This window comes from Marmota flaviventris, chromosome 7 (assembly GCF_047511675.1).
Source record: "Marmota flaviventris isolate mMarFla1 chromosome 7, mMarFla1.hap1, whole genome shotgun sequence".
In the NCBI taxonomy this organism is placed as follows: Eukaryota; Metazoa; Chordata; class Mammalia; order Rodentia; family Sciuridae; genus Marmota; species Marmota flaviventris.
The window spans coordinates 19,139,121-19,162,209 of record NC_092504.1 but is presented as its reverse complement, the minus strand read 5'-3'; the positions used below and the strand labels follow the sequence as shown (position 1 = coordinate 19,162,209).

Genomic DNA, 23,089 nt, shown 5'->3' with positions numbered 1-23,089 from the left:
GGCCGCACACATGCCAGGCGAGCGCACTACCGCTTGAGCCACATCCCCAGCCCTTTTCTCCATTTTTGAAGGAAAAAAAATTGTATGTTTATTTACACATAGTCACATATATTTACATATAGTTACATATTATCACATAGATTTACATATAGTCACATAGGAACAGTATTCAAAGATACATAATGAGAGATTTATATTGTTTCTTCTGTCTAGAAGGAGATCCAGCGTCCTTGTTTTACATTATCTCTGTTTATCTACCCTTTCTAAAAATAAGTGTGGGATAATGCATAGATGCAAAAACTCCAATCCAGTCTCCATGGCACATGCCTATGATCCCAGAGACTTAGGAGGCTGAGGCAGGAGGATTGCAAGTTCAAGCCAGCCTCAGCAACTTAGTGAGGCCCTAAGCAACTTAGTGAGACCCAGTCTCAAAATAAAATAAATAAATAAATGCCAGGGGTGCACCTCAGTGGTAGCAACCCTGTGTTCAATCCCCAGTACCCCGCCCCCCAAAATATGCAAACCAGACTTGAAGAATGGACACTCAGAGTAAGAAAGGACCGGTATGCAGAAGCCTCTCAATGACCCTAGGTTAGCAGAGGCAGAGTTCCACATGTAGATCAGGTCCATGTTGTGGGAGGGGCTCGTGGTTTCTGACAGTCACTTTGAGCCCAGCCCAACATAAATGGGGAAGCAGAGTTTTAGCACATCCCATATGAAAAAGTCATAGAAAGTTTAGCGGGTGATATTCACGTGTTATTGATCAGGGGTGTTTCGTTGCCAGAGATGCTAATGAAATCTTTATTGTATTAACAGAAGTATGATCTCTGCAATAAAGGAAGCGGTGGGCCTACTGTTTGCTAAGCTAATCATCCTATACCTGGAATCTCCCATTATATATTGATAACTGGCGTGGAGACAAATCAGAAATGATTTTATTTTCAACAGACACTTCTGCAGCTAACACAAAAAGCAAGAGTATTTCCTATCAGAGCCATTTATAGGCACCTGGGAATTTGTCAACAGGATTCCTCATCCAGAGAAGGGGTGCAGAAGAGATGGGCCCCTTCATGGGGGTCAGAACCCTGCAGGCACACTGCCCTGTGTGGGGCTTGGCTTCATGCTGAACTTGGCCATGAGCGTGGCTTGGCATTTAGTGGAGCAAGAAGCATCCAGGAACAGCGAGTCTGTAGCCATCTTCCCCAGCACTCAGGCACTTGCAGTCTGCTGTGCAGTTCTTCACCGTATCTTTGGACCACTTTATGCTATTATTGGCTGAATATTTTTCTTTGAAGCAGTTTAACATGACTCGTTCCACTTGGGCTTGTCTTCTGTAGTAGCATCTGTGATTGCTAAAATCGCTCAGTTGTTAGGCCACTTATTTTCTTTCCTACAATACCTTCAAATAGCCATGTAGCCACCCAAACACACACCCAAAAAACTCTTTTGCATTCCAAATCACCTCCTGCATTATCTGACCACCTGCTAGGGGTATCGCACTATCAGAGTACAAACAAGGAGCTCAGGGGTAGGAGTCGCTGTCATGTGTGTGGCGGTGTGACCTTTAGCCAATGTGTCTAACCCATCTGTACCTTGCTTTCCTGTCCACAAAATGGAAATACATATTACCTTTTTTTTTCAATTTTAGATCTCAGTGAGTTAGCCTGAAAGTGTCTAACATACTAGGCAAATGCAAATAGTATTATCTTCTTTCAAATTGCAGATGAAAGTCCATTATCACCTGTGGGTTTTATGTTGTTTTACTCTTGACAATCGAGGTGAACCTTCGGTGCAGCAGAGTAGCAGTTCAAAGCAGGGAACCTTCCGTTCTCCAGGAGGGGTTGACCTGGGTGTGCAGTCCAGCGTTCTAGAAGAATTTACCCCGAGTTGTCCATTTCATGCCCTACCTAGTTCAGGACCTGCTCTCCGAGGACCACGGGTGCAGTCTCCCCGCTACTCCGCAGTCCATTTCTGACCTGAAATCTCTGGCAACTGCCCTGTTGGAGACGATCCATGAGAAAAACATGGTCATCCAGCACCAGAGGCAAACCAACAAGTAGGTGGCGGGACCCTGGGGTGGGGCTGGGAGGGAAGAGATGGGACGAGGTGACCAGAAATGAAGGGCAGCCAGGGAGAACCTCAAGGTGACATCCCTCAAATCGAGGAGGAAGTGTTAAGCTAGACGTGCAGACCTGTGCTCTGCTTTGTGCCTGCCTCTCGGCCATCTGCTGGAGCTGAGCAGGGCCCTAAGGCTGGGCGTAGCTTGCTGAGCTTGCCCCGAGGCACACACTGAGGAATGTGTATTTCGTGATTTCTGCCTGGGTGGCTTAACCTACTGCTCCTCTGGGTCTTCTTTTGGTGGGGGGACTCAGTGCCACTTCACCCTCACAGCGTGACTTGGAGGGGCTCTGACTGGCAGGAGCCGTCAACTTCTGCAGGCAGCTGGACCTATGAGGAAGTCTCATGTCACTCTTCCAAATAAGCAAAAGAAATGGTGAAAAGGAACAACAAATAAAACAGAACGTCTTGTTTGGTTTTATAGCACGCTGCCTCTTGTCATATAAAATCAAGCAAGTTATAGTAGGTTAGAGTAACAATTAGAAGTGACAGAGCAAAATTGAAAGTGTTCAGAGAATGGTAAAGAAAAACAATAAATTAAAGCAATAAATATCACACAAATCAGTCTGTTCTCTGTTGCTGTAATTGAATACCTGAGACTGGGTAATTTATAGAAAAAAAAAAAAGAAACATTTCTCATAGTTCAGGAGACCAGTAAGTCCAAGAGCACAGAACTGGCACCCAGGGAGGGCTATCCTGCTGCATTATAACATGACAAGGGCATCACATGGTGAGACAGAGCAAGGATGCTAGCTTGGGTCTCTATTATAAAGCCACTAATGTCGTCACAAGTCCCCACCCTCATGGCCTTATCTAGTCCTAATAATTTTCCAGAGGCCCTACCTCCGATACCATTAGCATATAAATGTGCAGATTAAGTTTCCTACGAATGAACTTTGGGGAGCATATTCAAAACCTAGGAGGGCCCCTTTCCTGGCACGTGACCCTTCTGTTCCTCTGTCACCATCTTGAAATTCTTTTTTTTTTTTTTTAATCGGCATGGCTCATGTTTTTATTTTGCACAAACAGCTCTGCAAATTCTGTTTCTGGGTCCTGCTCACAAGACCTGCACTCAGAACCAGAATGGAGTGTGGAGGAGCCCAGCAGGGAGTGGAAAGCCAGGCTGCAAGACAGAAGGGGAGGGATCGAGCACTGGGGGCTGGCAAAGGCAGGCCGCTGGGGGGGGGGGGCAGGTGGAAAATAAATAAGACCATTGTAAAAACAAAATAGGAGAAGGAGAAGGTGAAGCCCAGGGAAGACCGCGCAAGAGATTAAGATGTGTGTGGAAGGAAGCAGAGAGCAGGACCCAGCAGGCCTGGCTGTCTCCAGGGGGTGACGATCGGACTTTTGCAACATTCTTGCAAAATGAAACCTTCGCCAAGGGATGAAACATCCTGATGCCACCTGGGGACACTTCCCAGGGAGCAACAGGAGTTGGCATCTGTGGGACCCTGACAGGTCTGTCCAGTCCCTTCAGGAAGCCCCGAGCACGCAGTGAGCCTGCTCTGTTTTCCTGCCCACTGAGCCCCTCCTGGGAGCTCTGGGCGCTTTCAACCCCCGTCGGGTCCTCCAGACCCTGATCTGCAGCAGCAATTGGCCTTAGCTCCTCATTTGCTGAGCAAGCAGGGGTCACCCAACGTGAGTCCCTCCACCTGCCCCCACCCTGCAGCCAGTGTCCCCGCCTCCCCTCCTCCCGTCACACACCACCTGTCACCTTGTGGTCCACACCATCACTTTGCTTTGGGGACTGTGCTCTCCTGGCCTCCTCTCTCAACCTCCTCACCTTCCTTCCCCCGGTGGCCCTCTGCCCTTTCACTCTGGACCCCAGAGCCTCTCCCCAACCTGGGCCTGCCCAGGAATCCCACTCCCCTGGGACTGTTGTGAAGAAGGTGCTCTGCACCGGCCACCCCTCCAGTGTGTCCCGGGAGCTTGCCTGTGGTGGAGTTCCCTGGGAGGGCACTGGACCTTGACCAGGAATGCGGGACCAGGGGGCTGGTGAGAGGCAGCTCAGGGCTCTGGGTTCCAGCCCCAGGAGAGTCCTGTGCGGGAAGAGAGGGAAGCCTGGCTCACCCGCCTCCCGGCTGTCATTTTCCTTGATGGTCACTCACTGTTTCCTGAGTGGACAGCACTGTGATTCCTCGAATCAGACGCCCATCTCGAACCGCGTCGTCCCTGGGTGCCGAGGTGGCAGCTCGAACCTTCTCTGGGGTCTCCTTCGCTTTTCCTCTGCTCATCCCCCCGCCCCTGGGTCTCCTACCCCAGTCTCCTGTTCTTACCACCCTCCCCACGAGCTCGTGCCCTGTCTCTCTGCCTCTCTTTCTCTCTCACGGACTCTTGTCAGATCCTTGTCCCCACAAACCCATCAAGGGCAGTCCCCTGTTTCCAGTTGCTAGGTTCACGGTTTCTCCTTCCTGCTCCTCACACCCAGCAAATCGAGATCCTCAGACTCCAGCTGCACCCCACCCCTGCTGCACCCCTCCCCCAGGAACACCTGCCAATCAGAGTTCTGAGCCCCGGCTCCAGCCACCACAGTCAAGCTGGGCTGAGTCCCCTGCCTGCCAGAGTCAGCCTGCCAAGGCCACCAGCCTGACCCTCTCTGCAGAGGACTCCAGCTTCTTCTGGCAGATTCCTTGGCCCACACCCAGGCCAGCCACATCCCCAGGCTCCAGCACTTCCTCCTCTGCCAAGAGAGACTGCATTTTCCTTTGGCCATGTTGGTTGGTCTTCAAGCACTTTTACCTGTTTAACTGTTTTTATTAATTTTTGAGCCATCCGTGGTTAAATGACAATGGATCTCCAAACTTCTCCTCTCAGCTGCCCAAATCCCCTTCCTGGGAGAAATGCTGGTTCCTAATTTCTTATGCTTTCAAAGGACACATAACAAAGGCAAATGCAAAATGCACATAAATGCACACACATAAATATTCATATGTTTATATAAAAATGGTGAACAGTGGTAGCTAGTGTTCACCACAGAGGAGGTTTTGTTTCCGTTGTTCTGCGTCTGCTTTCTTCCTTTAAGAAGAGATCTTAGAGATGGCTTCCTATCAGTCCATGAGATGCCTAATGTGCCATTTTTAATACTTAGACAGTCTTAAGTTTCATATTTTCATTGTTTTATTTGGGGGCATGTAAGGAAATTAATTACAAATGAAGGGCTAAGGATAGAATAGAATCTGAATTTGGCCTGTTGCTGTGATCCCGCGTGATTTTGCCTTCTCACCTGAAGTGATCGGAGAGCTGTGTTTGGTGGAGCCCTGTGGGTAGGACGGAGGGACCCCTTTCTGGAAGTGTGAGCTCCCCCTCTGGTTTTCCAGTTTTGCTTGACAGTTGTCTTCTGCAGGGAGAAGGTGCCACGGGAGCCATCCTGAAGCACATTGGTAAACATCATGGAGTGATTGACATTCAGTTAATGGACAGTTTGTTTGAGGTTTTTCCTGCCAACGCGTTGGCGGTTGTGTGGTTGGTTGATCTAAGGAGCAGGTGGCGGCACACTAGTAAGAGCGGCTGTTGTCACTGCACCCGTCCACTGAACAGCACCGCTAGTGCCCCTGCCCTTCCCCAGAAGCCATGTCCTTGCATGGAGGGGGTGGGGGGGGGGCGACAGTATTAACACACCTCTCCTGCTATCCCTCCAACCGTTCCTCTTCCCTTGCCCTGGGGCCTGGTCATTGAAGATCTTCTAGCAGCTAGAGGCTGTCACGGGCCAGAGAGGAAGTTCAAATGGCCACCAGGGGTGTGGGGTGTCTCCAGGTTGTGTAGACATAGCTGCAGGTCTCCCCTCAGGGGCTGAGGATGCCTCCCTCCAGGCCTTCCCCAGGGGGTTCCCACCCTCTGTGATGTCCAGAGAGGGGCACAGAGTAGGCAATTCCTCCGTTAATGTTGTCTTTGCAGATTCCACAAAACTGCCTTCAATGACGCCATGGTCATGGGGAGCCAAGGTCATGGGGAGCCAAGGTCATGGGCAGCCATGGTCAGGGGGAGCCATGGTCATGGGGAGCCAAGGTCATGGGGAGCCAAGGTCATGGGCAGCCATGGTCAGGGGGAGCCATGGTCAGGGGGAGCCCTGGTCAGGGGGAGCCATGGTCATGAGGAGCCATGCTGGAGAGGCCGAGGGGAAGCCAATAAGAGCTTCACATAAAAATCTCCCTACTGTCCCTCCCCCCTAAAAAAACACCTCTCTTAAACCTGTTTCTGCCTTGAGTTGAGTCACTGTGTCTTTGAGTCTTTGCTGAACTCGGAAGAGCCCTCTCTTCCCTTTGCTCATCGGCTGCTTTGCTACAGCATGTCACTGGGTTCTTGGTCCTGAAACCTCCCAAGGGTCAGGTACATCCTCTAAGCAACCCCTCATACTAAGGACTCAGGAAAAATGAGGTTGTTAACGTAGTGCTGTTTGTTAATGGTAGTGCACTTGCTATTGGTGTTGACGGTGTTCTTGTTACTATTTATTACTCCGACCACAACTTCTCCTGGGTTCATTTTACCACCTCCAGTCCTGCATCAGATGATGGTTAAGTTAGAGAAGAAAGCAGCTTCCACAGAGACACCTGGGCAGGGACCCTGAACATAGATTACTGGGGATACCAGCAAATTCCCTTTGTCTCCTTTCAGGGAGAAATGGCTGTGTTACCCAGAAACACCTGTAAAAGTCTTAGCTAATGTCTGTGTATCAGGCCTTCGCCCACGGCCCGGACGGCACCCCTCAGCATAGGCGGGGGGAAGCCTTATCTTTTGTTTCCAAGAGGCGGCTGGGAACACACCATCTGATCTCCTTAAGAAACAGGCGTCCACTTAAGCACCAACCATTATGATTGCATCTCAAACCCGTCATCTGTGAAAAGAGAGCTCGAATCAGAAGGTCTGAGCAAAATATTGAAAGTGAGATTAGGAAGAACAGTGTCTGTGGAAGGGTCAGGGGCATGAAAGCAGAACAGACCTGATAAATGCAGTGTAAATGGAAAGTAATTGATAAAGACGATGCACAATTTTAAGACATAAGGAAAAGAAGACAAGAAAAGCCGTAAGTACCCAGATGAAGAAAGCCACACAGAGTAGCATCAGAGTTTTCTGTGAACTCAAAGGGAATGTTAATTAAGAGGCTGCAGGTCAACTCAGGTGAAGCAGGATAATCCCAATGTGCAGGGAGAGACGGATCCACGCTACGTTCGTGTGTGTACGTGGGTGTGTGGAGCTATCTCTGGATCTAAAGAGAGGTGGGAGAATAATTCTGGTGTTCTGATTTCTCTTGCTGAAAGGAATTGAAATGTTGCTGTTAAAATCATCTCCATGTCACTTTAGCACAGCAGTGCCAGGAAGATCCCCCCAGAAAATGAAGACTGGTTTTCAATTTGCAGGCCAAAGGAAAGTGGTTGAGGTTTTAGATAACCATCAAATCACTTCCCAGCTGTATTTAATTTTGCATAAGGTGAAGGAGGGAGTGCATGTCCACACTGATCTAACCATGCACAGGAAAAAGTGAGGCTTCCTACTGAAGAATGGTACCTTCACCAATATTCATTCCAGAACTTATATAGCCCAGTGAGTCAGAATGGTGGACATCTTGAAAGCAACAAAATTATTGAAAACTCTTTCAAAATGTTTGTTTTTATACTCACCATAGATAACATCAAATCATAGACAAAAAAACAAACTTTTTTTTGGTACTGGGGACTGAACTCAGGGACACTCAAGCAGAGTCACATCCCCAGCCCTATTTTGTATTTTATTTAGAGACAGGGTCTCACTGAGTGGTTTAGCACCTCGCCATTGCTGAGGCTGGCTTTGAACTCTCAATCCTCTTGTCTCAGCCTCCCGAATCACTAGGATTACAGGCTTTTACCACCACACCATCAAGAAAAGTATTTTTTAATCAGATATATTTATTAGAACTTTCCCTACACTGGGCAATGTGCTGGGCACCAGGAATATGGTCATCAGGAAGACATCTAAGAAGAGTCTAAGAAGGTACATTGACCCCCAAAGTAGCATGACCCAGTATGTTCAGCCATCTGATTTGTTGGACTTGGTTGTTTGCAAAAATCAAATCCACCCTCAAAAAAACAAAGTATGATACTACTTAGGGTGGTCATGATTAGTTGCCGTCTTTAATAATGAACAATTCTCAAATAGAAATTCCATATAGTTTCCCAGGCATCCACCTTGCAGCAGAGGACTTTCTCGATTGGCATTTGTGGATACACGTAGCCATTCACTTTTTTTCTATTTCCACGGAACATTATTTACCCAGGTGCACGTGCCTCACATCTGCAGGTCTTAAATCTCAGCCCTTTCTGTTAGGGAACTTGTGGGTTTCCCAGCGCTGACAGCTGGTGGGTCACTCACTGATCTGCTGCACCTTTCTCCCCTTTTCCAGAATCCTAGGGAATCGTGTGGCTGAGCTCGAGAAAAAATTAAGAACTCTGGAAGTTTCTGGTTTGTGGAGTCTTCCAGGTAAGCGAGACTTCATGGAAACGGTCTCTGCGGGTTTGTTTCGTTTTCAGTGTTTTATTTTGTTCTGTTTTAAAGGAACTCTCACGTAATTTGCAGAGGATTAAATTACACGTAAATGACAGAGGATTCTGTCTTTGCAACGACCTTTTATTTGGAGAGCATTGCTGAAAAGTCTACTGGTGTTTAAATGTAGAAACCATCAAGGGAGGGGACAGAATCAGAAAAACACGAAAAATATTCAAGTCTCCTCTGTGGGGCACTGAAGTTTCGCTAACCTGAATTCTGAAACTGTCGTTGTGTATGTCTGTGCACGCGAGCGCTCGCGCACATAGACACACACACACACACTCTTAATCTTTGTGAATATAGTGAATTGTTTCTTTTTTTTCTGTATCATATAAAGATTCGTTCAATGAAATCATCACTCCTAAAATGAATGTGAGACTCTACAAAGATTTGTGCAATTTAATCATGAGCCCTAAAATCGAATGTAAGATTGTACAAAGATTTGTGCAATTTAATCACCAATTTAATTTGTGCTAAAAGTGAAGAGCCAACAAATTTTTCTTACCCCAACGTCCTTCCCCACCATCATCTCCTGCTTCCCCATCACATTTCCACACGGCTGGAAAACAAGTTTCCTGAGATTTTTTCCCCCACAGTTGTGCAATGCGAGAGGAAATTCTGACTTCTCCCTTTAATCAGCTATATTTATCCCATTTATCTTGATAAAATACCCCTTTCAGGAGACCCCCCCCCTCCGCGGTCCCCCTTGTCTTGATACTCTTTAGAAACTTATATTTATCCTTTCCCGCTACCTCCTCTGTCCCTGGAAAGAGCATTGTGCGGGTATTTTTAGTTACTTACCCTTTCTGTTCAAACCGGTCTCTTCTCCCCTTGACTCATTTGGGCTACTTCCCTGTAACATATGACAAATGGAAATTGCCACAGGGAGGTGGACGACATCGAGTTTTCTTAAATGTGAATCTGAATAGCTGCCTTTGGTTGCCTGGAAGTGCGTCTCATAAATTGGAAATTTTAGCAGAGGTTCCTTGAACTTGGTGTCAAAGGACCTAACAGAACTAATTAGTGGCAAGTGCATCCTGGGGATCGAATGCCCCATCTTGCACACGGCCCCTTTGATGCTGTTAAACCTCATCTTCCAAGCCAGACCTCTCTTCTAGGGCACTGCATTCCACACAGTCAGGCAAAGTTGCCATTTATTTGTGTAGTCGGATTCCTGTTTCTGTGCATGTACCGGGGTTTGGGTTTTTTTTTTTTTTCCCTCAAAATGACTTAGTGAAATTTCCCTCTATTTCATTTCTATAATTTATGTAAAAAGATAGAAGTTGAATGAGTGAACAAATGCAGAGAATTTCCTGTCTCTGGTGTTGTTTGGTCCTGGGGGGACTTAATGGCCATTTTGCAATAACAGTTGTCTCTTTCCTTTTTTTCTCTCTCTTTTTTGCTGCCCAAGGCCTGAGCTACAATGTTTCCGTGGGACTCGGGAGTATGTTCCTTTTTGAAATATGGGCTTTGGGGCTAACACCAGCCATGCTGTGTATCATCCCTGCATGTAAATAAGTAGCAGTGCATTGTCTGTGTTCCTTAAACCTTTCTGACTGGAACAGCCCATGGGAACAGAGAGATCAGTTAGTGTAAGCCAACACCAGAGGGTGGAGCCAGCTTTAAGGGACCCGCCTGGGTGGATTTTATGTTGCCACCTGGTTGTTCTTGTCCCTGCCTCCTCATAGATACCAATGGGAGGACAGAGAAAGATCCCCACCTTGTGTCACGGCGGTGGCATCTCCCTGGTGCAGTGAGGAGGGTGCTGTGATGTTTTCGTGGTATGATGTCTTCCATCCCTGGTGACACAGGGCGGGGAGCCTCCTCCACTGAAGTCCCCGCAGTCCCTCCCACACTGCATTTGAACTACCGCAGGGTGGAAAAAAGCAGGGGTTCTCCTCCTCTCCCCCATTTCTTCCCTGCTTTGTCCCTTGTCCCTTTCCTCTTCCACATTCACTCCCCAAATCCCTGTGTTTGGCCAGCTGGTGGCCCCGAGCCCCTTATTCCAGAGATCACCAGCTCAGTCTTCTTGACAGTGTCTTGAAGGGGTTGGTGTCTTCTCCAGTAAGCCAGCCGTCCATGCATTGATGCATTGACACCTTGCGGGGCAGAGACTTTATGGATGTGGTGCTGGGTGCTGTTCACACCACCGTCCCCTCCAGGAGCCTGTAGTTAGGGAGCGAGAGGGATGGCTCATATAGAGAGGAGGACAAAGTACACGTGGTTCCAAAGAAGTTGGTGTGTGAGGGACCCACAGGAGGAGTCCCTGGAAGGCCAGGCGAGGGCAGGGTCACGGAGGGCGAGCACTGGGTGCCACTCCAGTGGCAGACGTTGCTGATGGGGCGCTGGGCTCTGCCTGGCTGGCCCCAGATGCTGCCCGCAGCGGCCAGAGCTGCTGTGTGAGAGAACATCCTCCCCTCTCCAGACCTAGTCAGATCTCCTCATGTTACATAAGGAAACAGGAAGGACATTAGTTGACACCTAAGGCCACAGAGGTGGCACTGAACTCAGGCATCAGCCTGTCGTATCGGTGACCTCCTGGCACTGGGGGACTGCATTCTGAGAAGAGAGGAGCAGGGCCGACAGCCCTTCGGAGAGCCTGCAGGCCGTGGAGAGCTTGCCCCTCGCTACCACGCCATACACTGACTGCTGGACTTTGTGCTTCGACTTTTCCTCGACTGCCCTCTCCCTCCCTGCTTGCTCTCTCAGTGACAAGTGGACAGGGGGAGGTGGACACATTCAATAAATGTCACAGCCTGCAGAGAGAAGTCATGGGTAGCAAAGCCTCTTCCACACTCTAGAGCATCTGCAATGAGTGGGAAAGGTATGGGGCTATTGAGGGAGCCAGAGGGGGACCCCACTGACGGTGCCCCCCAGCAAGGAATGGCCCTCCATCACCTCCCCAGGCTCCTGCCCTCCAGCTCCTTCTCCCACCTCTGCAGAAGACTGGTGCACAGGTGCCTCTGAGGGTGGCTCCCGGATGCGTTCATGCTCCAAAAGACACACTGAAAGCCAGGAACTCTGGCTAGTGCAGCGTCTGACCCTTTAAGCTTTGAGCTTTCCTCCTCTGCACTCCAGGCATCAGCCTGAGTAAGAAAACATGTGGCTTGAAAATACTTGGTACAGGGCCTGGGGCTGGGGCTCAGAGGTAGAGCGCTCGCCTACCATGCGTGAGGCACTGGGTTCGATCCTCAGCACCACATGAAAATAAAATAAAGACGTTGTGTCCACCTACAACTAAAAATAAATATTAAAAAAAAAAGAAAAAGAAAAGAAAATACTTGGTACATTTTGGAGCAGGGGAGGGCTTTTGTGCCAGAAGGCATCAGTAGAGCTTCCAGACGCTCAGACACAGCTGAGTGGAAGGGCTGTGTACACTAGTGGACTCCAGTTGGTGGACTTCCACCTCTAGACCTGGGGACCAGATGGAAGTACAAGGTATCCGACCATCAGACTTGAGGCCAGCTTGACCAGCATGAATGGGATCTGGACTTGATATTTAGAAATAAGAGAACAAAGAGCCTTCTAAGGAAGGTATTTTAGTCCTTCCGACATTTAGAAGAGTGATGGGAACTTGGTGTTTTCCTTAGGATCAGGAAGTAATCTCTCTGGGTAAGAGTTCTTCCCCACCCCTCTGGGATGCGGCATGGATGAGGAGTAGCTTGTTCCTCTCTCTACGTGCTCTTTTTTTTTTTTTTTTTTTTGGAGAGCTTTGATGTTGCTGGTACCCTTGTTTTGGAGGAGCTGTGTGGGATGGATGATGACCCTGTGACTGAGTGGGGCCGATGGGGACAGTCCACCTCAAGAATTCCTCCGGAGCAGAAGGCTGAGGCTGGCTTCGTCACTCAGCCACAGCTAGCTCCCACCTCTGCTTAGACTTCTGATTCTTTGGCCACCGAGACTAGGGGATATTGGAAGGCTGGTTGGACACAGTGGCTCAGGGTGTGTTCCTTACGGAGCCTCCTGAAGGCTAGACAGGTTTCAGTCTCCTTGCAAGAGAACATGGGTCTGGAAACGCAGTCTCACCTTGACCTGTGGACAGGTTGTGTGGCCTTGCTAGAGGGAAACAAGACATCCACTGCAAGACACCTGCTACCCATTCATGGTGACCAGAGCCTGTTCCCCATTAATCCACCAAGGAGTTTCCTGATTGCACCTTTGCAGCATGCTGGGATCCCTGATTGAGCGATGACTCACTCTGAGGGCCTCCTCACATCCCAACTGCAGATCAACAGCTGCCTTTAGGAAACCTCTGACTAAGGTCCTGAAGATTTCTAGATTTTTTTTTCCACATGAGGGATGCGGAACATCAAGGTCAGCTCCTACCAGGTTCTACACTTCTGGGATGACTCTCAGATGGTGGCCAATCACCCATTCCATCCACGTGGGGTGGCAGCAGCACACAGACCACCAGCCGCAGGATTCTCAGGGACACCTCAGCCATTGATTCAGATGTCAGACACTGACCAAGCACCCACCACGTGCCAGACTGTCTTGCATGGTCTTGGAAATCAAGTTAATAGACGTGGTCTAATGGAGAAAAGGAATCATGAACAAGTTCAGGGGAGCCAGGACACAAGGGTGGAAGGTTCTCCAAAGATAGCAGACTTCCATTAGCCAGGTGTAGTTCTGTGCTCTGTGAACCTGAACCTGGGTAAGATCATAGAGTTTACAGCCTCTGATCTGAGCCCAGAGACATTTAGTAGGTTGGCTTCACACAGCCTTAGCAAGGGTCTTGCTCAGAGTGAGACAGGTGAGACTCATTACGTGCAGGCAATGTGCCAAGATGTCCCTGAAGTTGGCACCATCATGTCACTATTTATAGCAGAGGACATTGAGTCACAATCCAAGTTCTCACAGCCATTTTGCTGTGGGGCTGGAATGTGAACTCAAGTTGGAGAACAGGCTGAACTCGTGGGCCCTGAGGGTTCTGTTTGCAGTAGGAATCCCAAGGCCTGATGGGCCAAAGTTTGGCATTGCATCCTGGCTGGAAGGCTCTCTGACCCCTGGGGTGGCCTCACCTCCTGTCCACATGTGTTGTGTCCATTCCTGTTCATCACGCTCATGTTCAAAGCCACTCTTCCCTGCCACTCACCTTTGTAGCTTGCCGTGTCCTCTAGAGTTGGACTGGCTTCTTTCCTCCTCCTCTTTGCTCCAAACTTTTCCTATCCATTAAGGATTCCATCCTCACAGGTAAGGGCTTTGGCTGAATGGGACTGCATAATCCACCTGGAAGCTCAGGTGGGATGAGGTGGAGGACTTGATACAACCCGCTAGACAGAGTGACCATTCCATCTAAATGACCAAGTGGAATTAAATCAGAGTATGTGTGGCCGAACTAAGTGTTCCAGCAGGTGACACTTGCTGACCATCTACTGAACACCCAAATGCTTTTCATTTATCAGTTCATTTTGTCTTCACAACCATTCCAAAGATGCCAGGGGTGGAGTGGGGGAGGGGGTAATTCCTTCCTCATTTGACAGATGAGAGATGTGAGGCCCAGAGAGGTAAGGGGGTTCTTCTGATGTGGCACAAACCGTATGGTAGAGTTCCAACGCCTGCGCACCTAAGCCCTCTGCTACTGCTTTATGGTCATCGTGCCCCCCAGCCACTTGGTATTGGTGCACCCAGGCTGCCCTTTACTGGTGGCTTTTGTTAGCAGCCATTCCTGAGCAGGGTCTTTAGTCATACGCATCTGGCCCTAGACCTCAGGGCCCTATCCTCATGTAGAAAAGGAGCAGCTGGCCTCTCCCCTCTGGATTACCTATAATTAAAGAGGATTCCTAACCCAAACAGCCAGGTAATCACAGGGGAGTAAGTGTAACCCAGCCCCACTGATGACATAGTATGTCTGCTTTCCCCTTTTCTGTGACAGGAGGCAAGGACACCCTACTGTTCAGCGACCCTGCTCTTCCCACCACACAGAGGTCAAGATCCCCGCTGCTGAAGTTTGTTGACCAGCCCACAGAGACCAGAGTGAATCCCAAGGATGGTAAGCACACCATGGTTTCTCTGCCTTTGCCTGACCTGTGTCTACCACAGTGGACGCCAGTCCCTTCCCCTCTGACAGCTCTGTGGACAATCACGACATTCCTCACATTTACCTGGGTTCATCTTGTTGGGAGATCCCTGCCCTTTGGGCAAGGTGGCATTACGATTAAGTGTGGCCTCAGGAGTTGACCAACTTGAGTTCACATTCCAGCCCCACAGCAAAATGGCTATGAGAACTTGGATTGTGACTCAATTTCCTCTGCTATAAATAGTGACATGATGGTGCCAACCTCAGGGACATCTTGGCACTTTGCCTGTGTGTAGTAAGTGATCTGGGAACTTGGAGTGGAGAGAACATCTCCTCCATCAGGCACACAGTTCTGGAGGATGGGGGTTTGAAGTAGATCAAAGACCCACGAGAGGACCAGATAAGGCAACAGATATGGGCGCCAGGTCTCTTCCTATGTGGAGTCTTGTCTCCCCAAGAAAACTTTCCTTCACATTTTTAGAAGTTTTCCTCCACCCCTCAGTGTGGTAGCCAGCTTCCAAGATGGCACCACGGGATCCCTACCCCTTGGCATTCCCCCTTGTGTAGTCCCCTCTCACACTGTATTAGGGCTGGTCTGTTAACAGAGTGCTGTGGAAGTGATGGGATGTGAATTTTGAGGTTGGGTCATAAAAGACATGTGGCTTGTGCCTTGCTCTCTCTGTCTTGGATCTTTCACTCTGGAGGAAGCTGGCTGCCATGTCAGGAGGCTCCTCAAGCCACCCCACATGGGCTTCACATGGTGTGGAATTGAGGCTTGCAGCCAGCCTCCATGTGAGTGCGCCATCTGGGAAGCAGATTCCCCAGCTCCAGTCAAGCCTTCAGATGATTATAGTCCTGGTCAACACTTTAATGGCAACCCCACAAGTGACCACTAGTCAGAACCATCACACTAAACTGTCCCAGACTCCTGGGTCTTAAGCTGGTAGGTTCTGGAATGATTTGTTACACAGCAGTAGATAACTGATATTCCCAAAATGTGACTATCAAGGTTCTTTCCTTAAACATCTGCATCTCTTCTCCATCTTCTCTTGTTCAGAGTCATACCTTCAATCATCAACTCCATAAGAATATTCTCAAAGCATCCCCGCCCCCCCGCCCGGTTTCCTCCTGCAGTTACAACCCCATATTTCCCGGGGCCTGGCTTTCCCACTGAATCTCTCTTCCTGCCTCCTCCTCCTTTTCCTCACCCTCTCAGCTACTCAGACTTAACATGGTGGAGTCAGCCTCCTTCCTTCTCCATCTTGTCTGTCACAGAACTCCTTCTGTAATGTCCTGCCCCTGGGTCCCTCCCACCGCTGGCTTGATTCAGGTCCCCGTGGCCTCGTTGGCAACCCCCTCCTGGATTTTCTGCCTCCCACAGCAGGATAAAGCTGCCAGCTGGTTTTCCATCGTGTCTGTAAAACCCTGCGTGGTACCACGCTCAACTGTCTTCTGCCTAAAATCTCAGCTCTGTACCTGGCCTTGCCCACCTTTCTAACCTTATGGTCATCGGAACTTTTATCCAGTGGACTAACAAGTTAGCTATGATTGGGCACAACTTGAAGTATCAACAGTGTATTACTTACCAGGAGTCTTTGGGTCAGATAGGTGGTTCTGCTGCTCTGAGCTGGATCAGAACCTGTTCAAAACACTCATTGTAGTACATGGGAGGGGGTAAACTAGAAGCCAGGCCGTGTCTGGGATCTCAACTAAAAGGCTCCTCAAGTACTTGTGGGGGAGTTCCTAGAGAAAACCCCTAACTCTGGTAGGTTCCACACTGACAGAGAGCAAGGGTGGTACTTTCCAATCTGTAGCACGTGGCTGTTTGCAAGGGTGGCCCGTCACACACCCCACCTCGTGTCTTGGCTGGTGGTCATCCCATTGCAGCAGCCAGTGCAGAACACCCTGTCTACTCTGGGTGCGCTGAGCCCGGGGGCTGCCCTGGGCCTGGGCCTGCTGCCCTGTACTGGAGCATGAACCTGGCTTGATTTTCACAAGGGCGGCCTTAAGTAATGGACTGATTCAAAATGATAGTTCCCAGAGCTCCATCATCAGCTCTCATTGTTCCCACCCCGTCCTCACCAGCACTGGGGGAGGCAAGGAGGCATTTTGGAGTGGCTGTCAGCATCTGGGATGGCCACACCGCTGCTGCAGCCCTGATTAATTCCAACCCAAAGCAGCGCACACTCAGGAGCACAAAGCCCAGCAGAGACCAGTGAACAAAGGCAGACAAATGTCCCCTTTGGGCCAAAGAGGCAGAACGCATTTAGGGGTCTAGCAATCATTTCTATAAAGCAACACTGGTGTTTTTCATCTTTAAAGAAGAAAAAGCACTTTTCTTTCCACACTATTTGTGTCATGAGGCATCTCTGTCAGTCAACTGCCTTATCATTATTGAGATGTGTATTGTTATGAATAAGTATTAATGATATTAATTCTGTTTGCTAAAACAGCACAGAAAATTGCTATTATTTGCAATAATATTTTCCTACTCTTGGCTGCTTCAGAAATCTTTTATGCAAATGGCAATGCTGTTCTGGAAGGAAGAATACAACCCCCACAGCTTAAGAGTTAACGTTCCAGAATCCCAGAGTTAAAGGGGGATGTTGCCACCACAGCAAGTAACCAGAAGTCTCAGGGACAGAGCAACAGCTGTGACATTTTCAGGAACTTTTCACTTGTCCTGATGATGACTTGAGTATAGAACACTTTTGGGATATCTTTTAGGTAAATGAAAGAGGGGACTGTGTTGGTGAATCCCACTGTTGTCCCATAATCCAATGCCAGGGCCTGGCCCCTTTATCTTTATCATCCTGATCCTGGAAACATAGCCTTTCTCAGAAAAAAATAAATAGGACCAAACAAGAACTGCAGCCTGTGTTTGTGCATCCCCTTACTACGGCTGTTTTAACCTAGAACGAGAATGGTGGCAGTCATGTCCCCTCTACCGCCCCCATTCCCCTGCAAAAAGGTTAAAAATGTCTCCCTGGTCATCTCAGAGGTTCGCCATTTTTAAAAAAGATTCATATATTTGGACATGAGCAGAATGTCATCTAAAGAAATGGCAGGAGGCAAAATACGAGTGACCAAAAGGCCCCGTGTCTTTTAGACTACGCTCCCTGCGAGGTGAACGAGACAGAGAAGATCAACCTGAATCATGGTAAGAACACACTGCAAATGGCTCAGGGCTAGGGTGTTAGGAGTGAGGTTAATTAATTTTTCAGGGGCAGCAGAATATAGTGTTAAGTGTCCTGGAAGAAATAATTTCATAAGACTAATTTCCAGAAGAGTTTATTCATCTCACATTGGTGAAAAATGTAGCTGCAGAAGGCACCATCATTTACTCCTTCTGAATCAAGCTCCCGACTCCGCTGCAAACTTGCTCCTTTGACTCCCTGTTTCTCATGTCCCCTCTGCAACCACCATAAAAATCTCCATTTGTTGGTATGAAATGTATATGATTGCTCCTTGAGCTACCTTAGGTGTAGCTAAATGTTTGTGTGAATTAGGATAAATCTCTTTTTTTTTTCCCCCAGAAAGTACCATTTAAGAACTTTCAGGGTAGCAATCTGAATTGAATACAACTTGCAATGAAGAATATAAATTCAAGGATTCATTTTCATATATTAATGCATGGCATTTAAAAATGTGTGCTAATATATTCACTTATTCATGCATTCATGTACCAGCCCATATATCCAACTATTTAATAAACTATTTATTGAGTCCCCACAGTAGAATACCGATAAAGTTAAAAAAAAATTAATCAGGCTAGAATTTATACTAAAGGTATTTTGAGGTAGCAGTTTAGTGGGAGGAGTGTGGCCTTATGGGAAGTCAGGCACTGGGAATGTGACCTGTGGCAGAGTGAACCAGATGGGCTTCATGTGGGAGGTGGCGTTGGGCCTGACCCTTGAGGTTTATCATTGGGATATAAAAGGGAATGACGGTCCTGGAAGAATCAACCACCGTAGCAAAGGCAGGGGACTGGGTGGTGCACCAGAAAGGGCTGGCCTTGCTGGAGGGTGGGGCTGGGGTGCAGGAGTTAAGGGAGACACACGTGGGGTCCTGGAAGCCTGAGTGCTAGTTACTAGCTTGGGCTTTGTTCCAAAGCACTGGCAGCCTTGGAAGGTTGTGCTGTCTGGGGGAAGCCGGGGTGAGGTTTGCACTTCAGGCTCACAGTGCTCCTCACACTGTGGTGTGTACCCACATCGCCTGGAATCTTACTAAAATGCAGCCGCAGAACCAGTAGATGTGGGGAGGTGGTATCTGAGATCTTGTATGTCTACCAAGCTCCCAGTGCTGGGCTGCAGACCCCACCTGGAGTAGCAAAGGTTTTAGGGATGGCTCCTCCCCCAGGAGGGTGAACTGGAGCAGGAGGAAGTGAGGCCAAGGAACTGATTAGGAACTAACATGTGTTGTGATCCTAGCTGAACAGGTCTGAATAGGGTTTTTTTTTTTCAATCCAGGTTTGCTTAATTCACTAATTTATATATTCATATATTTCATTTAAGCACAAGGAATGGTCTCATTTTCAGGTACAGTATTTATGTAGAAGAGGAATGCACAGTTATACATGACTCAATTCAGACTTTGGAGAGTATTAAGTAGATTTGATTGAAAGCGTCTCTGAGATTTTTCTGTGGTCATCAAAAAGTATAAAGAGCTGAGTGTGATGGCATGCATCTGTAATCTCAGCTACTGTGGAGGCTGAGGCAGGAAGATTGCAAGTTCAAGGTCAGCCTGGGCAACTTAGAAAGACCCCATCTCAAAATTAAAAAGACTGGGGATGTAACTCAGTGGTAGAGCACCTCTGGGTTCAACCCCTAGTAAAACACACACACACACACACACACACACACACACAGCTAAAGGGAACAAAATGGCCTTTTTAAGTGTGAAAAGGAAATTTGTACCAGGAGAATTAGAGGGAAGACCTGCCTTGCTCAGGCAAAACCCACCATCTCCTCCCTAACGATTTCACTTTTTTAAAAAATCACCTATAATCACTTCCTCTTGTTTTCTATCTTCTTTTTTTGGTAGTTTCATTTTTATTTCATGATCCATCTTATTTAGCTGTCTCATTTCTAGGGTTTCTCAGCTTTTTAAAACCAGATTTAGCCCCTTTAGAAATATTGTTCTTAATTTTTAATTGACAGTTGATGCATAATGATACTCATGTTTATGGGATATACTGTGACCTTTCAATACATGTGTACACTGTGTTAAGATCAAATCAAGGTCATGGGATATCCATAATCTCAAATATTCATGATTTTTTGGGTATTGGAAACTTTCAAAATCCTATCTACTAGATGTTTTGAACTATACAATAAATGTGAACCATATAATCATTTTTTTTACTTTCTTAAGATTTTAAGCACTTATTAGGTAAATAAATGCTTAAAATGCATCTAGTTGTTTAATTAAATGTAGATTTGAGTACTTCTTTATTTAATTAAACAAATTCATAAAAATTTGTTTATTTAATTAAACAAATTCATAAAAATTTGTTTAATTTATTTAATTAAACAAATTCATAAAAACTTATGCATTGTATAAAATTCGACTGGATCATGGATATCATGACATCATTATATGTTGCATTGTTATGCGTTAACTACATTTCAACTCAATCTTTTTAGATTATATCTTCTTTTTAGGTAAAAACTTGAAGTGTAACAATGTATTAGATTTATGCCTTCTTGACTATATGATCTTTCTAAATCAAGTAATCCTCAAAGTTTATATATAATCCTTATGGACAGTTATTGCATACCTGTCACCTGCGGGGGTCTGAGTGTCTGAAATATCCAGCCTGGTTTGCATCTGCTGTCTGAATGCTTCCTGGTACACTGGCTGAGATGGTGTATGAAGGTCATGTCCAGCCAAGCCGTGGGGAAACAGGCCACCACCACTGATGTGGAGGGACCTTAGACGGCTGACCCGTAGTTTACATTGAGAAGGAAGAGTGAGCAGAGGCAGACAGCAGTGGCCTGGTCAGCTCAGGCTGCTCTAGAAGAATACTATATTTACTGATTTAAACAACAAATACTAACTTCTCATCATTCTGGAGGCTGGGAGGTCCTGTTCAGGGTGCTGTGGGTTCAGTGATGAGGACTCTTCCTGGCTTTTGCGTGGTGGCCTTCTTTCTGTGTCCTCACGTGGTAGACAGAGAGTCTTATAAAGGCACTGAACCTTTCATGGGGGTCTCATCTTCATGACCCTTTGAAACCTGATCACTACCCACAGTTCTCATCTCAAAAGCCATCATGTTGGGGGCAAGAGCTTCAGCACAGGAATTTGGAGAAGAAACGGTATTCAGTTCATCACCCAGAGGGACACTGGCAGGGCTTGGCCATGGATGGAAAGGACGAGGAGCTAGATATACTAAAGTGGCTTCAAGTCTGAAGTCTAGGTGACCACAGGGCAGTACTGGAATGGCATCATGGCATCAGAAGAAAGTGTGCTGGGGGAAAACTGTCTTCCAGAAAGAGCTAGCAGGTTTTCAAGGTAGAGGATCCGATCAGCAGTCAGAAACATTCTGTCAGATTGTCCTGTGGGGTAGGAGGTAGAGCCACGGATACAGCTGTGGAAGTTGCACTTGTGGGCAGGGGTTAAGGTGGCCAGTGAGCAAGACTGCATGAAGAAGGGAAGTGAAACAGAGGCCACACCACTGGGGAAGACCTCTGAGAGGGGCCAGGAGATATCAGGATCAGCCAAGGAAACCAGGAAGGCAGATAACGTTCCCAAAGATTTCAGGCTGAATTCCCTGGAACCCATAAACCCTACCTCCTCTGGCACAGGAATTTCACAGAGATGACTGATTGATGGATCTTGAATTATCTGGTGAACCCTAAATGTGGTCACATGTCTCCTTCCATGAAGAAAGCAAAAAGAGACAGAGAAGGTGACAAAGGTGGGAAGGAGGCAGCCATCAGAAGCTGGGAGAGGTCAGGAGCAGACCTCCCCTGGGGTCTCCAAGGGAGTGTGGCCTTGGCTGCCTCCCAGTGGAACCCACCTTGGACTTCTGAACTCAGATCTATAAGAGAACCCATTTGTGGTGTTTTAAGTCATGAAGTCGGTGGTTATTTGTTACAGCAGCCGTAGGAGACTAATACAGCATGCTCACAGAATGAGCTTGGAGGAGAAACAAAAGAACATGGTATTGTCCCAGAAAACACAGGCAGGGAAAATTGAGAGGGTTGTGTGGCCGGTGGAGATGGGTGCTACCAAGGAGACAGAGGAGGGGACTGAGAAGAGAACAGGAGCTGGTGATGCGACCTCCCTGGTGGGGAGAACATAGGTCAGATTGAAGGATCCAAGGTATGAATCAGACTTGGGAAATGGAAGCAGTGGGTGTAGACTCCCCAGCCTACAAATCATGGCAGATTCTTGGAGTTTGCATATCTTATTTTTTTAAACTAGGAACACAAGCACTTGTTAAAAATGTAAATAGCAAAAAGAAAAAAATGTAAATAGCACCAAAAGTGCGATTCAATTCAGAGCCTTCTCCACCCTTGCTTCCTGCCCTGGTCCTTAGTCTGTTGTTCCCCAGAGGCAACTTAACATTTTTTAGTGTCTACAGTTTGAACATCCCTAATCTGAAATTTGGAAGGCTCCAAAATCTGAAACTTTTTGCATGCTAACATGATGCCCCAAGTGGAGTTCTGCACTTGACCTCATGTCATGGATCACAGTCAAAATGCACATGCACCGAAAATATTGCATACAATTCTTTTTGTGCTGTGTGTATGAGGTGTGTATGAAATGACTGAATTTCATGTTTAGACTTGGATCCCCTTCTAAGATATCTCATTATGTATGGGCAGAGGTTTCAAAAAAAATATCTGAAATTCTTCTAGTCTTAAGCATTTAGAATAAGGGATGCTCAACGTGTACCTCTGGAAAGAATTTTACAATTGGTCAGAGTACTTCTGTACATAATCCCCTGTTGGTGAGCTATTTCCATGTTTATGCTATTAAAATCAATGCTGTATTGAGCATCCAGGAACCAATGTCTTGAAATATTTGGGCTGATCTCCCTGGGTAGATTCCTAATGTTAGAATTACTTTCTCAAATGCTTTTAAGGATAAGATAGATGATGTCCAAATGACCTATAAAATCATTTGGGTACTTTTCATTCTCTTACTTTATATAATTGCCCTTATTTCCCTATATCCTTAGCAATGCTGAACTTTGTAAAACCTTTTAATTTTTGCCAGTTGATATGATGGAAAACCACCTGTTGCAATTTAGATTGCGTTAATTGTGTGTGAATGATATGAGCCATTTCATGTGCTCACTGGCCATTTGTATTCTTTTTCCTGTGAATTGCCTGTCTTCATTCAATGTTTTTCATTCAATATTTGTTGGCAATTGTGTGTTTAAATAAACCACTTCTAAACATGGGGAAAAAATCCTACAAACCTCAT

General features: G+C 47.2%; 1 protein-coding gene across 2 annotated transcripts in view; it reads left to right on the top strand.

Moving 5' to 3' along the window:
• Ccdc149 (coiled-coil domain containing 149) overlaps positions 1 to 23,089 on the top strand; it is a 93,439-nt gene that overhangs the window by 63,712 nt on the left and 6,638 nt on the right. Inside the window, exons 9-12 of one of the 2 annotated variants that reach the window (XM_071614194.1) lie at positions 1,912 to 2,056; positions 8,492 to 8,568; positions 10,046 to 10,078; positions 14,510 to 14,626. In XM_071614194.1, coding sequence (XP_071470295.1) covers positions 1,912 to 2,056; positions 8,492 to 8,568; positions 10,046 to 10,078; positions 14,510 to 14,626 — 372 coding nt within the window. The remainder of the gene's footprint in view (positions 1 to 1,911; positions 2,057 to 8,491; positions 8,569 to 10,045; positions 10,079 to 14,509; positions 14,627 to 23,089) is intronic. The other variant, XM_027945455.2, reaches the window with a different exon arrangement.